The 14219-nt window shown below is 35.1% G+C and overlaps 1 protein-coding gene across 1 annotated transcript in view; it reads left to right on the top strand.

Annotated features, from left to right (window-relative positions):
- The window catches only part of ABCC4 (ATP binding cassette subfamily C member 4), a 994138-nt gene that overhangs the window by 841041 nt on the left and 138878 nt on the right, over positions 1 to 14219 (top strand). Inside the window, exons 24-26 of the mRNA XM_053707839.1 lie at positions 1677 to 1777; positions 2860 to 3051; positions 6156 to 6311. Of these exons, the coding sequence (XP_053563814.1) occupies positions 1677 to 1777; positions 2860 to 3051; positions 6156 to 6311 (449 nt within the window). The remainder of the gene's footprint in view (positions 1 to 1676; positions 1778 to 2859; positions 3052 to 6155; positions 6312 to 14219) is intronic.

The following is a 14219-nucleotide window of genomic DNA, read 5'->3' on the forward strand; positions in this document are numbered from 1 at the left end:
GTTTTTACCTCAAAATGTCCACAGTAGCAATGTCCCATTATAAAGGGTCATTATGCAGCCAATCAGGATGCTAGTCCCAGGACTTGTAAGGGAGCGTGCATCTGGCTTGTGCAAGCACAGTCATGTTATTTCCCTAATCAGTTTAAGGAAGTTTGCTATAAAATTTTGTGAGATTTCAGTAAAATCTCCTGAGATCAAAGTAAAGCAATGCATGACCTCGGCGCTGCTGATGCTTATTAGCTGTTGTTTTTTTTGTTTTTTTTTAACGTGCAGCTGTGAGATAAAGAAATGTTGAGGTAAAATGTCCTTTTTTACATAGCAGTGTTTCAGGTGATATGTTCTTGTCTGCTTTTTACAGTTTAACATGTAAGTATTATGTCCCTTCAATCACAGCTTTAATGCATCTTAGGAGGCTCTTCACCAGTCTTTCACATTGCTGTTGGTTGACTTTATGCCACCCTTGGTGCAAAAATTCAAGAAGCTCGACTTTGTTTGATGACTTGTGACCAACCATCTTCCTCTTGATCACATTCCAGAGGTTTTCAGTGGGTTTCAGGTCTGGAGTTTGGGCTGGCCGTGACAGTGTCTTGATCTGGTGGTCCTCCATCCACACCTTGATTGACCTGGCTGTGTGGCACGGAGCATTTTCCTGTTGGAAACAAACTATCCTCAGACTTGGGGAACATTGTTAGAGCAGAAGGAAGTTTTCTTCCAGGATAACCTTGGACGTGTCTTAATGTATGTGTCCTTCACAAAGATAAATCTGCTTGATTCCAGGTCATCTTTTCTGACTAGTCCAATTTTCAGCTTTAGCCAATACATTGTAATCAAATGGTTAGATGGAGAGACCTACAAGCCACAGTGTCTCACACCCTCCGTGAAATGTGGTGGAGGATGGGTGAATGAAGCCATGTTCCCCAACTCTGAAGATTGTTTTTTTTTCAGCAGGTCAATGCTCCATGCCACACAGCCAGGTAAATCAAGGTGTGGATGGAGGACCACCAGCTGTGATTTAAAATCAGGATTATTCCACACAAAAAATATTTCTAAATTCTTGACAAGTTAAAACATTAGTATTGTGTTGTTTAACAAATTAATATGAGCTTTTTTTCTTTGTATTATTCAAAATTTAAAAACACTGCATTTTTTTTTGTTATTTTGACCAGTTGTCATTTTCTGCAAATAAATGCTCTTAATGACAATATTTGTATTTGGAATTTGGGAGACATTTTGTCAGTAGTTTATAAAATAAAACAAAAAGGTTAATTTTACTCAAACACATACCTATAAATAGTAAAACCATAGAAACTCATACTTTTCAGTGGTTTCTTAATTTTATATATATATATATATATATATATATATATATATATATATATATATATATATATATATATATATATATATATATATATATATATATATATATACTGTATATATATATATATACTGTATATACTTTTTCATTGATTTTTTTATGTCTGATTTTGTAATAAATGGTAAGTTTTAATGCACATACAAGGTGGAGGGTGTTAATTGGAAATTAAGGGAGTTGTTACTGTAATTTTAATCAGTGTTTAAGGAAGCTTATACTTTTTTCTGTTTGTTTTCTTAATTAAATATTTTAACGACAGATTGATTCCTTGGATTGATGAATTTTATTGGTATTTCTACAGGCCTTGATGCTGGACAAGTTGGCTTGGCGTTGTCTTACGCCATCACAATTATGGGTACATTCCAGTGGGGTGTCCGACAAAGTGCAGAAGTTGAGAATCTGGTAAAACATTTTTTTTTACAGAGAAATGATATAACACATAGATATAATTTCACTGATGTTATACTTTTTTAAGTATCCTTCATTTTAGTCTGGCTTTGCCTGTGCTGGGTATTTTTAATATGCTATTACTGCAGTTTTTTTTTAACTAGAATATAAGCTTTGTCTTCTTTGAAATACCCACAAATATATGTATTGTAGCTGTCCTTTAATATGTGCCCATTATTGTACTTGCCATGCGAATAAAAAATAGTGTAATAGCTAAGATTAGTTGATGAACACCTCAGACCTCAGTTGCGGGGTTTAAATTTGCAGAAACTTTATTTGAATTTCCCATTAATATGTTATGTATACACCAGCTGAATGTTAATGAACCTTTTTTTTATCTCCAATAGATATTAATCCATTATTTATGTATCATCTGTCCATATATAGAATTGTATCAATCACTAACCAATCCAAAGTCCGCTCACTCATCACCTTCCTTTTTTCATCCTTAGTTAAGACACCCACGCAACTATTTTGACAAACTAGCAAACATTGTTCTAGGTCATTTATGAGATTCAAAAATCAGTTAATTTGTGGGCCTTACTATTAATATTTTTTGAAGGTTGGCATTTGTTTGCACCCTCTAGTGTTCTTCTATTGGTTACACATTAACCAAAGATACTTCAGCTTGATGATTTGCTACACCGAATTTTATCCTTGGTATTTATTTACATAGATGAATCCCTATTATCACTGTTGTTGTACAGTGAATTAATTAATATATATTATCCAGAAGCTGTCAGGGGATGAAGGTTTAGCCTTTCAGATAGTCTTTTTTAACTATGACAGCTGTACAAAGTAGAACTATTTTATGACGTTGAGTATAATTGAGTTGTAAACTGGTTGTGTTGCTAAATCAATCTTTGTTTTAAAATCATTTGTTTATGTTGAAACCATTTTTAAAAATTTGGAGGAAGTTTGAACGTTTGCTGTTCTAGTCACATCTATTATTATTTAGCTTTTCCTATAAATCAATGAACCATTATTAAATAATATTTTATTAAATGTATATAACAAGATTTTCTTTGTGTTTTTAGATGATTTCTGTAGAGCGAGTTATGGAGTACACACAACTTGAGAAAGAAGCAGACTGGGTATCAAAAAAGAGACCACCAAGAGACTGGCCAAGCCAAGGCATGATAGCATTTGAAAATGTCAATTTTTCCTACAGTTTAGATGGACCACTGGTTCTGAGGCACCTGACTGCTTTAATAAGACCAAAAGAAAAGGTAACTTCTTATACAAAATGTATTCACCCCTTAAGGTCCGGGAGTTTCAGAAAAAACACCAAAAAAAAGACCAGAGCATTTTTAGCTTTTTTTGCTATCACTCCATTTAAACAGAAATGGAGCCTTGTTTTTTATTTTTAATTTACCTATCTAAATTATATTATATTTTTAGTAGACAACCCAAGGTATTGATCTAGGCCCATTTTGGTATAGTTCATGCCACCGCTTCGCCGCATAATGCGATCATATTAAAAAGTTTGTTAACTTTTTCACAAACTTTGGGTTTCTCACTGAAATTATTTACATCTATGCAGTCATAACACAAATGGTTGTAAAAGCTTCTCTGGGATCCCCTTTGTTTAGAAATAGCAGACATGCATGGGTTTGCCATTGCTTTTGGATAATTAGAAGGCCAATAATTGCAGCTGCACACCACACTTATGAAATTCCCGGCAGTGAAGGGGTTAATCAAGTAGCTTGTAAGGTTAAGTTTAGCTGTAGTGTAGAGATTACACTCCAATCTGACACCTCCCACCCCGTGATCGCTAGCTCATCCCTCCCAAACAGCTATCTTCCTTCCCTCACCCCTTACTGGTCACCACCATCATAGTTACTGGCAGACAGTCTGCCAGTGTGCATTTTTAGAGAGTTTTTTTATTAACTATTTTTCTTATTTTATTTTCTCCAGTGTAGGATCATCCCTTACCCTCAAACCCTCCGTAACAGCTCTCTAACCCCCCCCCTAATATTGTCTGCCATCTTAGGTACTGGCAGCTTGTTGCCAGTACTCAGTTTTAATATATGGATATATATATATATATATATATATATATATATATATATATATATATATATATATATATATATATATATATATATAAAATGTTTTAAATATTACATTTTCTGTAGTGTGGCACACCTCCTCACCTCCCCCTCCTAGTGATCGCTTAGTAGGGCCCCCCTCCTCAGTAACATTTTCTGTATTGTAGCGGATCCCTCCCTTCCACCATTAAACTCTTTGCTGCAGAGTATCGGTCCAACCGCTACCACCTGCTCCTGCCACCCTCCAGCGATGGGTCACCCACCCCCCTTCCTCCTTACCCTCCCTCACCACCAACGTTCGGCACCACCACAACCCAATGCAGGCAGAGTGTGTCTCTCTGCATCGAAAATATCCTGCACTGCTATTTCTGCAGAGCCTACAACATCAGCGCCCTACAGGGTATGGTGCTAGTCCTTAAGGGCTAAACGACCAGCACCCAGTAAAAACCTTCACCCACCACTGGAGGAGCCAATCCAGACTTTTTCCTGCAGTAGACAAGGGTTGCCACTGTCATTTTGTTAGCAAAACTTCCATTGTTTTGCAGTTCACTATCTTATAATCTTTGCTGAGGCCAATTAGAGACAGATATGTGGCAAGGTTAAGATTTGAAGTCTGTAGTGTGCACTTTAAATTCTCAAAATTGGAAAAAAACACAATTTTCAGACTTAAATTACAGGTAATGTGGGAAAAATAAATAATAAAATGTATACTGTAAATGTGCTTTACTGTGCATATAATCTTTAAATGTTTAATGTCCCTTTAAATTATCTAATATTATTAAAACAACTGCAATAATTACATAAATCATTGTACTGATAGAATTATAGATATTTTTTCTCATATTCGTTTTAAACATATGCTGCCATTACTTTTTTGTTGTGATATAGGGCTCCATTTATTATGCGAGCCTGACAACTGCTGTTTGGGAACTGCTTCTTAACCCTGGAAATAAATTGCCCCAAACTTCAAGGTTATTGACATGACCTGCTCTCATGCGATTGTCCCCAACACCCTACAAAGTTACTGCATGAAACTTAACAAATTCAGCGGTTGGCCTTCTGCCTTCCTGTGCTTCACTTGACACAGAGAAAACATCTGGGCTAATTTTTGTGAAACCCTTTAAAACACATGAATAATTATTATGGCTGTAGGAAAGATATGAGATTAGCACATTTTTCTTAACAATACTACATTTATTGTGACGTGTGAACTAGCAACCATATTGTTTCTATATTAAAGTTAAAGGGACATGAAACCCAAAATTTTTATTTCATGATTCAGATAGAGAATACAATTTCAAACAACTTTCCAATGTACTTCTATTATTTAATTTGCTTCTTTCTCTTGTTATCCTTTGCTGAAATGTTTATCTAGGACAGTTCTAGGTTCTAGCTTTTGATTAGTGGCTGCATATATAAACTGATTGTCATTGGCTCACCCATGTGTTTAATTAGAAACCAGTAGTGCACGGCTGCTCCTTCAACAAATGATACCAAGAGAATAAAACAGATTAGATAATAGAAGTAAATTAGAAAGTTGTATAAAACTTTTTTTAAAATGATTAAAGATGTCCGTTTTCTCCCCTCAGTAAGTCACAATATTCCCTGCCTGTATTTGGGGTTTGGTTTTTGTATTCTAAATTGCAAATGATAGTCTATATTAATTTAAAAAAACTGTTGCAGTACTGTACTGTCTTTCTGATGGTACTCAACATAAGATAATTGTTGTTTACTCTTGGCCCCATCCCCTCTCCAATCTGTCACATTTTACAGATGCAAATATACATTTATTCCAAGATACAAACTATTCCAACATTCAAACCTTTTCCGATCCCAAACAGTTTAATCAATAGTTATGATTATTAATGTTAAAAGAGTGAGCTGACATGTTTTACTGTAGCATTGCTTTTTTGTATAATTTGCTTTTGTGTAGGTGTGCAGAGCCCCTTTCAAAGTTGTTTCTTACTGATTATCATGTGTTTGCCAACTCAGAATATAAAAAAATAGTTTCCTGTTATATCACATTTGTTAAATGGGATGTCATCAACAGAGAAACCTCCATCAAATACATTGACCACTCGTTTGGGCCACTGGCAATGCTAATGCATTTAAAAGAAAAGGGATGTAGAAAAAAATAACAATTTACAAGCTTGCCTACAGTTTGTTGTGAGCTTAAATGCCACATCCAGTGAACTATATAGTACCATCATTTTCTTTGTACCTGTTTTAAAATGACATAACATTACTTGCTTTACACATGAATGGTCTTGCGCATATTACAGGTTGGGATAGTCGGAAGAACTGGAGCAGGGAAGAGCTCACTCATAGCTGCGCTTTTCCGCTTGGCTGAACCTGAAGGTAAAATCTGGATAGATAGGCTCTTGACCTCTGAACTTGGCCTTCATGACCTACGGAAGAAAATGTCTATTATACCACAGGTATTCCCTTTATTTTAGTTTTCTGGAAATAGTCAGATATAAATGTTATCAACCAAATGTGACTGATTTGACTTAGTGATATCTCCATGTACCCTGGAAAGAAGTGAAATAATGTCTAAATACTGGTTGTAAGCAAGACCAACATGCTCATATATACAAATCTGGCACGTCATAAATTAGCTTAGTATGCTTTTACCCTAATTTTCCAAAAAAAAAAAAAAATGCTGTTCGCCAGGAAGCATGGGTCATGTGCCGTCCTGGGTATCACTAAAATAATAGATTTGTATTGGACCCTTGGGAGTGGGTGCCTTCATTGATATGCACACTCCTAGCTCTATGTAGTGGAGCTTAAGCGGAGCACCATGTGTGTGAGATGTTGCACAAGAGTATGTTTGTTTATTTCTTCCATCCCATCTGATGCTTCTTGCTTGGAGAAAGGGTATGGAAGGGTATCAGTCTTTCCAATGAGGTGATCTATTTTTAGAGATTATTTTTCTTCTTTTAACTTAGTATAAGGAAGGATCTTAGACAAAAGAGTTATACTTTCAACTAAAATCTCTATAACTAGTAAAAAAAAAATCTTACAGATTATTTACTAAATGCACCATTAAAAACTATGGGGATTATGTAGAAACATCATTAGATAAGCTTTTCTAAATGATTGTGCGCTAAATGATAAGTGGAGCGCTAATTTATTGCGCTCCACAAAACGGGCAAATTCGCCCATTTGTGAGTGCGTGATAAATAACCAGCCATTACAAGTGGCTGGTTATTGCTACATCGAGCTTGCAGTAGCAATTAGCGCTCCAAAAATTCAGGTCAGACTTCTGGTTAATTTTAACAATTGCACCCAAACTTTATTTTTTGTTGCCCCCAAACTTTGTTATTAAAAAAAAAATTAGCATCTTTAATTTTTTTATTAGAACTTCATGAAGCAGTTTTATGGGGCTAAATGTGGTTTGGGGGTGTTTGGAAAAAAAAAACGGTACTGAAAAGTGCCTTTACATTGCAGTCTACGGTAACTGTCTGTTCCCTGTAAATATATATGTATATGCTTTTATATATATATATATATATATATATATATTTGTTTATGTGTTACTATGTGTGTATACACATATTAACCAGGGGTCAAGTCGAGCTGGAACGAATGGGAACGGAGTTCCTGCACTATTTTTGCAGGAGGAACTAAGTTCCCTATGGAAAGTGAACAGAAACACTTCAGTAAACACTGTTAGAGGGATAGTGAGATCCTCTAGTAATAGGTAGTAACACTTCCTACAATACACTAAATGCAAGACTGTCAATGGTCCTGCTGTGTGATCCCCCCACACTGTGTGGAACACATGGTGCTGTATGGCTTGCTCTGGAGTTATTTAGCTCCCTGCAGCAGAAAAAGGACTATTGCACCTTAAATGGGTGAAACTCTGTGACAGAGGAGAATTATCAGGCCCAAAGGCAACCATTCAACCCTTCATTGGATTTAATTTACTTTCAAACCAAAGTGTATAGTGTGTGTATATATATATATATATATATATATTACAGTGTGTGTGTATTTACATATATATATATTTATATATATATATATATATATATATATATATATAACAATATTAATTGTGAGGGAGTGTAGAAGTCTTGAGTTCCCACACTTGTTTTTGTAAGACTTGACCCCTGATAGTAACATATATAAGTATATACATATATATATATATTTGCTGCCCATCACTGTGCTAGTTCTCATGCCATGAGAACGGGGCTCCCATTGGAGCCTGTAGAAGCGCTCTCTCGTGAGCGTAATGCTTCTGTGCAATGTGAATGCGAGGTCGTGTTCACATTTGCACCTAATTCGTAATATTTGCTTGATTTGATCCAGTGTGTTTGGTGCCTTCTGTAGTGTTTCTCTGGAATAGTTCTGTGCTCTTCAAATTGTCACAAATTCTCCTTGCAGGCTGTGATAATCCAGGCTATTCAAATTTTCACGCTGCAGTACATGATGTCAAATAGTGTCCTTGACTAAGAAAACAAATAATATTGGAACATTGAACCTTGTGAAAAAATTTGAACATTTTAATGCACTAACCACTCATGTAACATTATTATGCATCTAGGTTAGGTTTTTAAATGATGGCTGTGGTTCTAAACTAAGCTTTTTAATTAGCTGTACTGGTTATTGTTAGTACGTGTATTGCAATAGAGGATAGACTATAGGTATCATTATACTGCTAATTGCAATTCTTGCAGGGCTGGTTTGCTGCCAACGTCTTGTAGTAAAAAAGCAGTGTTTGTCTTCTACTTTATTTATTTTGGTCTTTAGCAACTAAGACATAATTAGTTGCTGGGGACAAGCATTGGGACTGAGATCACTTAGGTTAGGATTGTTGGGGCACATCTGGTCTGAGAACTCTTTAGGCAAACAATTGGCATAAATGACATATTTGAGACATGCATGTATTCTGGCATCTCTTTGGGCATTCATCTGGTATCAAGGGCTTGCTGGGGTTATGAGCCTTAAAGGGATACTAAACCCAATTGTGTTCTTTCATTCATATAGAGCATGCAATTTTAAACAACTTTCTAATTTACTCCTATTATGAATTTTTCTTAGTTCTCTTGCTATATTTATTTGAAAATCAGGAATCTAAGCTTATATTTTGCCCCATTTTGTATTCAAAACCTGGGTAACGCTTGCTTATTGGTGGCTAAATGTATAAAGTTGCTTACAATTGCATGCTCTAACTGAATCATGAAAAATTTGGGTTTCATATTCCTTTAATTTCAAGTCCATTTGTTTACCAATACTGAAGAGAGCCTGAGTGTTGACCACTTAGATTGTCCATTTTTTTACATTCTGTGGCTTGTTTGGGCTATATAACCAAGATCAGAGAAAATATGCTGCTTTTTTAAAAAAAAAAATATTTAGGATTTGGACCGTTGAAAACTATACATATATGAAAAATTGATAACTACAAATTGTTGACAAACTTACTCTATAAAATTAATAAGACTGTTTGATGTAACTAATTCAGAGATGGGGGACCTTTAGTGTCTATGGTAGGTGAAGGAATAAATAGTTTACTGTAGGCTTAAATGTTATATTTATATACCAGGTAAAAAAAATCTAAATTTCAGGATCATATTAGATTATATTTATAAAAAAATGAATACAAATTCATCCAGTGGTGCAATATTAAAACCAAATAAAAAGTGCTCAATCTGTACACTCAAATTTCCCTGCCGTTCTTATCAAACAAATTCCTTTTTCATTTGGAACGTCCTCTTGTGTTATCTCACCATATGAGAAATAAAAATGCCATGGCCATGTATCATCCAAATAAAAGCTTTTCTAGATTTTATTCAAAATTCTCAGATGTTAGTTTAAGTAAAACAACTCTACAATTGTACTGATATAAAACAGCAATTGCTTTTCTTTCTTTATATAACCTATTGTTATCCAACATTTTTGTTACATTTTATATTACGCTTTGAAAGGCCAGCTATCAAACATTTGCACACAAAAAAGATAAACGTAACAGCTGTTAGAACTTACATTTAATGTTCCAGTATGTTAGTTGACAGCAAATGTTGATAGTGACAGCACTTATAAGTATAATTAATGGGTCATCGATGGATAAGGTTCCACAAGCTTAAACAAATAAATAAGATTAATTGCTGGAAAATCCATTTAATAAAAAATCCCTGTATAATAATCATAATAAAAAAAAAATCTACTATAGTTGTGAAGAGCTGCACCTATTCTGTAGAATCCCTTGTCTCACTTTGAAAGACTTGCCTCAAGCTTTCTGTTTCAAGTATTCCCTAAAACACATCTGTTAATGGATTCATACACCTACATTAACCTATTTTTAGAAAGTTATATAGAGTATTGTTATATTGTTTCATTACAATACTGAAGTCTTTATGTATCACAGGCATATAAATAATAAATCAGACCTGTTAAATATGCTTATGAAGTACACCATGTCTAATTATTTAGGACCACTGCTCTTAAGTGTAAGCTGTATTGAGTGTAGCCTTTGTCTATATAGCTGTCCCTTCTACAACTGCTATTTATGCACTTGGCATATTTCTAATGTAAAGATACATAACGTAACTTGGCCTGATCAGCTATACAGCATTGTGAAATCTCTAATATCTGATATTTACACTGAAGAAATTGGGTATGGTCACATTAAAAACACCATAAGCTGATGCTAATTAATTATTATTTTTTACTCATGCTTAGAACTTTTTTTTTAGTTGCAATATGTCTTCAAACGTTACACAAACATTCTTACTGTAATCTATAACTATATCTATCTCAGCTTGTCATAATAGAGAACATAATATGGATCTGTCTATTTTACAACATAAATGAAAAAGTCTGTTATTTTGCCTTTTGTTCCAGCTGCACTGCGTCTAATAATTTGTCATGAGTAATATTTCATTAATGATTTAACACTGTTTTGAAATCTAACTTCAGGCAGGCAGTAATTTTGTTAAAAAAACAAAAACAAACCAATATGTGTAGATGATTGACAGACCTACAAATAAAGCATTGCAATATATAGTTTTCTTTACGTTTTTGGAACCGATGACATTGGGGAATTGCTACTACTGAGTGTAATTGTAACTTTAGAATTATGCTGTATTGTGTAATATTTATAAGAGAGAAATAGGACAACAGTTGAAAGCCGTAACATAAAAAAACAAACTCCAGGTGGTGTTTAGGTGTTTTGTATTTCTACCTCCTATTTTAATAGGGTCGGGTGATATGTGTATTGTTAGGAACAAAGTCACTTTACTTCTCATGATTAATTACCAGGTCCTTTTGCATTGTGGGAGCAGAAGTCAATGGGGAAAGTTAGCTAGGTATGCTATTACTAGCAGATAAATACAATTGGATTGGAGCCTAATGCAGGGCTTCTTTTGTTTCTAGACACTGAAGGCTTCATTAGCGCACAGTAGAGCTTCTCACTAGAGTTAGTGACCTTTTCATTTCCAAAGCAGACTTTACATGGACTTAAATTCTTTCCTTTGTCGGAGAACAATATCCTTTTCTACTGAAATAGGAACAGCATTCAGTTCATGTTAGTGCTGCAAATTCATCCCTCCTGTTTAGGAGTAATACATATGCAGGTTTCGTATAATTTGGCTGCATTAACAACAGCTGGAATAAATTAAACTTCTCCCTCCCCCCCAAAAGTGCAGCAAAGGTGTCTTGTATGTGGTTTCTGTGACCACACTTTGTGCATATGGGTGCCTGGGACTCTTTGATATTTCTGTGCATGTTGCCCATATAGAATACACAAAACATTCATCTGCTTGAATGGCAGTTGTGTCAGCTTCTTCATGAGGAGTTTCACTTCTCCCCCTGTAGGTTTTAAGTGTCTGCTGGTTAGCAGGTTGGGTTTCATCAGATAAAGAGGGGCTTGTTTTAGATTTTTTGTCTAATAGTTCCTACGGGATTCAATTGTAATTTGTAGAGGCACTGCCCTAGGATTATCAATTTAATGAAATAAATTGAAGTATTAATTATGCCGTGTTACATAGTGTAGAATAAAATTAAGATAAACATTTTCTCAACTGAGTTTTGACAGTAATGTGAAATATCAATAATTGAAAACTGTAAATTGAATAGCAGTTGGGGCAGTAAGAGGCAACTTAAAGGGAAGGTAAAGTCAAAATCAAACTATTGTGATTCGGACAGAGCATGCAATTTTAAACAGCTTCCCTAGTTACTTCTGTTATCTAATTTGATTTGTTCTCTTGGTATCTTTTGCTGATACCTAGGTAGGCTTAGGAGCAGCAATGCACTAAAGGGAGCTAGCTGCTGATGGGTGGCTATGCACATATGTCTCTTTTCATTGACTCACCTGATATGTTATGCTAGCTTCTAGTAGTGCATTGCTTTCCTAAATTGGAAAGATGTTTAAAAATGCATGCTCTATCATACAGGGGGTGAGAGTCCAAGATCCATTACCCTTGTGAATTACTCTTCCCTACCACTAGGAGAAGATTTTCAAACCCCAAGAGCTCTATAAAACCCCTCCCACCTCACAGGTACCTCAGTCTTGCCTGTGCTTCCACTGAGGGAAGGTGAAAAATAAAGATGTGCATATGATTCTTCAGTGAGAGGTGCTTTCATTCTATGTTTGGGACCATTTTCCCCTCAGAGTGTTTGTCAGAGGGATGTATATGCGGTATGTTTAGTGGCTCTCTTTTTCGCCTTATGGGAATTTTTTTCACTAACCTTCCATAGTGGTTGAAGGGACTTGTCTTTTGCCGCCTCTACAATATACTCCTATTCCTTAACGTCTGCTGTTATTTTTCAGTTCTTGTTTGCCTTTCTACTGGTTGTTTACTAGTAGATGAGTGTCTGTTGTTGAGTATCATATTTTTATTTGTTTGGGTAATTATAGTTAAATATTTATTAATATATATAGCCTTGGGACAGAATCTTTATATTATTATTATTCCCCTTTAAATTTTTGCGCGTGTTGGATTTTTGTCGCACAGAGTTGAATTTGTATTTTGTACCGCACGTCTGCCTTTGTGTCTGCACACAACGGGATAGTACACATGAGCTTTCGGAAATTGCACACAATTGATTTTGACTTTACTGTCCCTTTAAATGCTGATTTCTCAGCTGTTGGGAAAAGCTTGTGGTTAGTTTAACTTTGTTGCCCACAGTGACATTACACTGTTGCAGACAGGTAGGTGGATATAAAAAGTACACAGGTTTTCCCTCACGTCTGGAAAAACTCGAGAACTAAGTTTGTAGTTTAGAAACTTATCATATGGGACATTTCCTTGTACTTGTTTAATTAATTCCCAGATAGGGTTGTCTCTTCCTCAGAGACAAGGAGCAAACAATTGTACAGCACAGCCAGACTCAAAACTTGCACTAAGTGGAAAATACAGATTATGAGCTAGATTACAAGTGGATCACTAATTTATCACGCACCAGCAAACTGGCAAAGTCTCCCGTTTGCGGGTGCACAATAAAAAACCAGCCATTACACGTGGCTGGTATTGCTACCACAAGCTTGTGGTAGCAATTAGCACTTATAAAACTAACCTGAGATCAGATCTCTGGTTTATTTTATAAATGTGTCCCAAATGCCCCCAAAATACAGTGGTGTATATGTTATTAAAATAAATATATATATATATATATATATATATATATATATATATATATATATATATATATAGCATTGAAAAGTGCCTTTACATTGCAGTCTATGGGAACTATGTGTTCCTAGTAAATATATATGTATATGCTTATATACAGTTGTGCTCATAAGTTTACATATCCTGGCAGAATTTATTATTTCTTGGTCATTTTTCAGAGAATATGAATGATAACACACAAACTTTTCTTTCACTCATGGTTAGTGTTTGGCTGAAGCCATTTATTATCAATCAACTGTGTTTACTCTTTTTAAATCATAATGACAACAGAAACTACCCAAATTACCCTGACCAAAAGTTTACATACCCTGGTGATTTTGGCCTGATAACATGCACACAAGTTGACACAAAGGGGTTTGAATGGCTATTAAAGGTAACCATCCTCACCTGTGATCTGTTTTCTTGTAATTAGTGTGTGTGTATAAAAGGTCAATGAGTTTCTGGACTCCTGACAGACCCTTGCATCTTTCATCCAGTGCTGCACTGACATTTCTGGATTCTGAGTCATGGGGAAAGAAAAATAATTGTCAAAGCATCTGTGGGAAAATAGTAGTTGAACTGTATAAAATAGGAAAGGGATATAAAAAAGTATCCAAGGAATTGAGAATGCAAATCAGCAGTGTTCAAACTCTAATCAAGAAGTTGAAAATGAGGCGTTCTGTTTGATAACATACTGCATTCATCTTGCCATCAATTCTGACCAAATTT

Source organism: Bombina bombina, chromosome 3 (genome assembly GCF_027579735.1).
Source record: "Bombina bombina isolate aBomBom1 chromosome 3, aBomBom1.pri, whole genome shotgun sequence".
NCBI classification, from domain to species: Eukaryota; Metazoa; Chordata; class Amphibia; order Anura; family Bombinatoridae; genus Bombina; species Bombina bombina.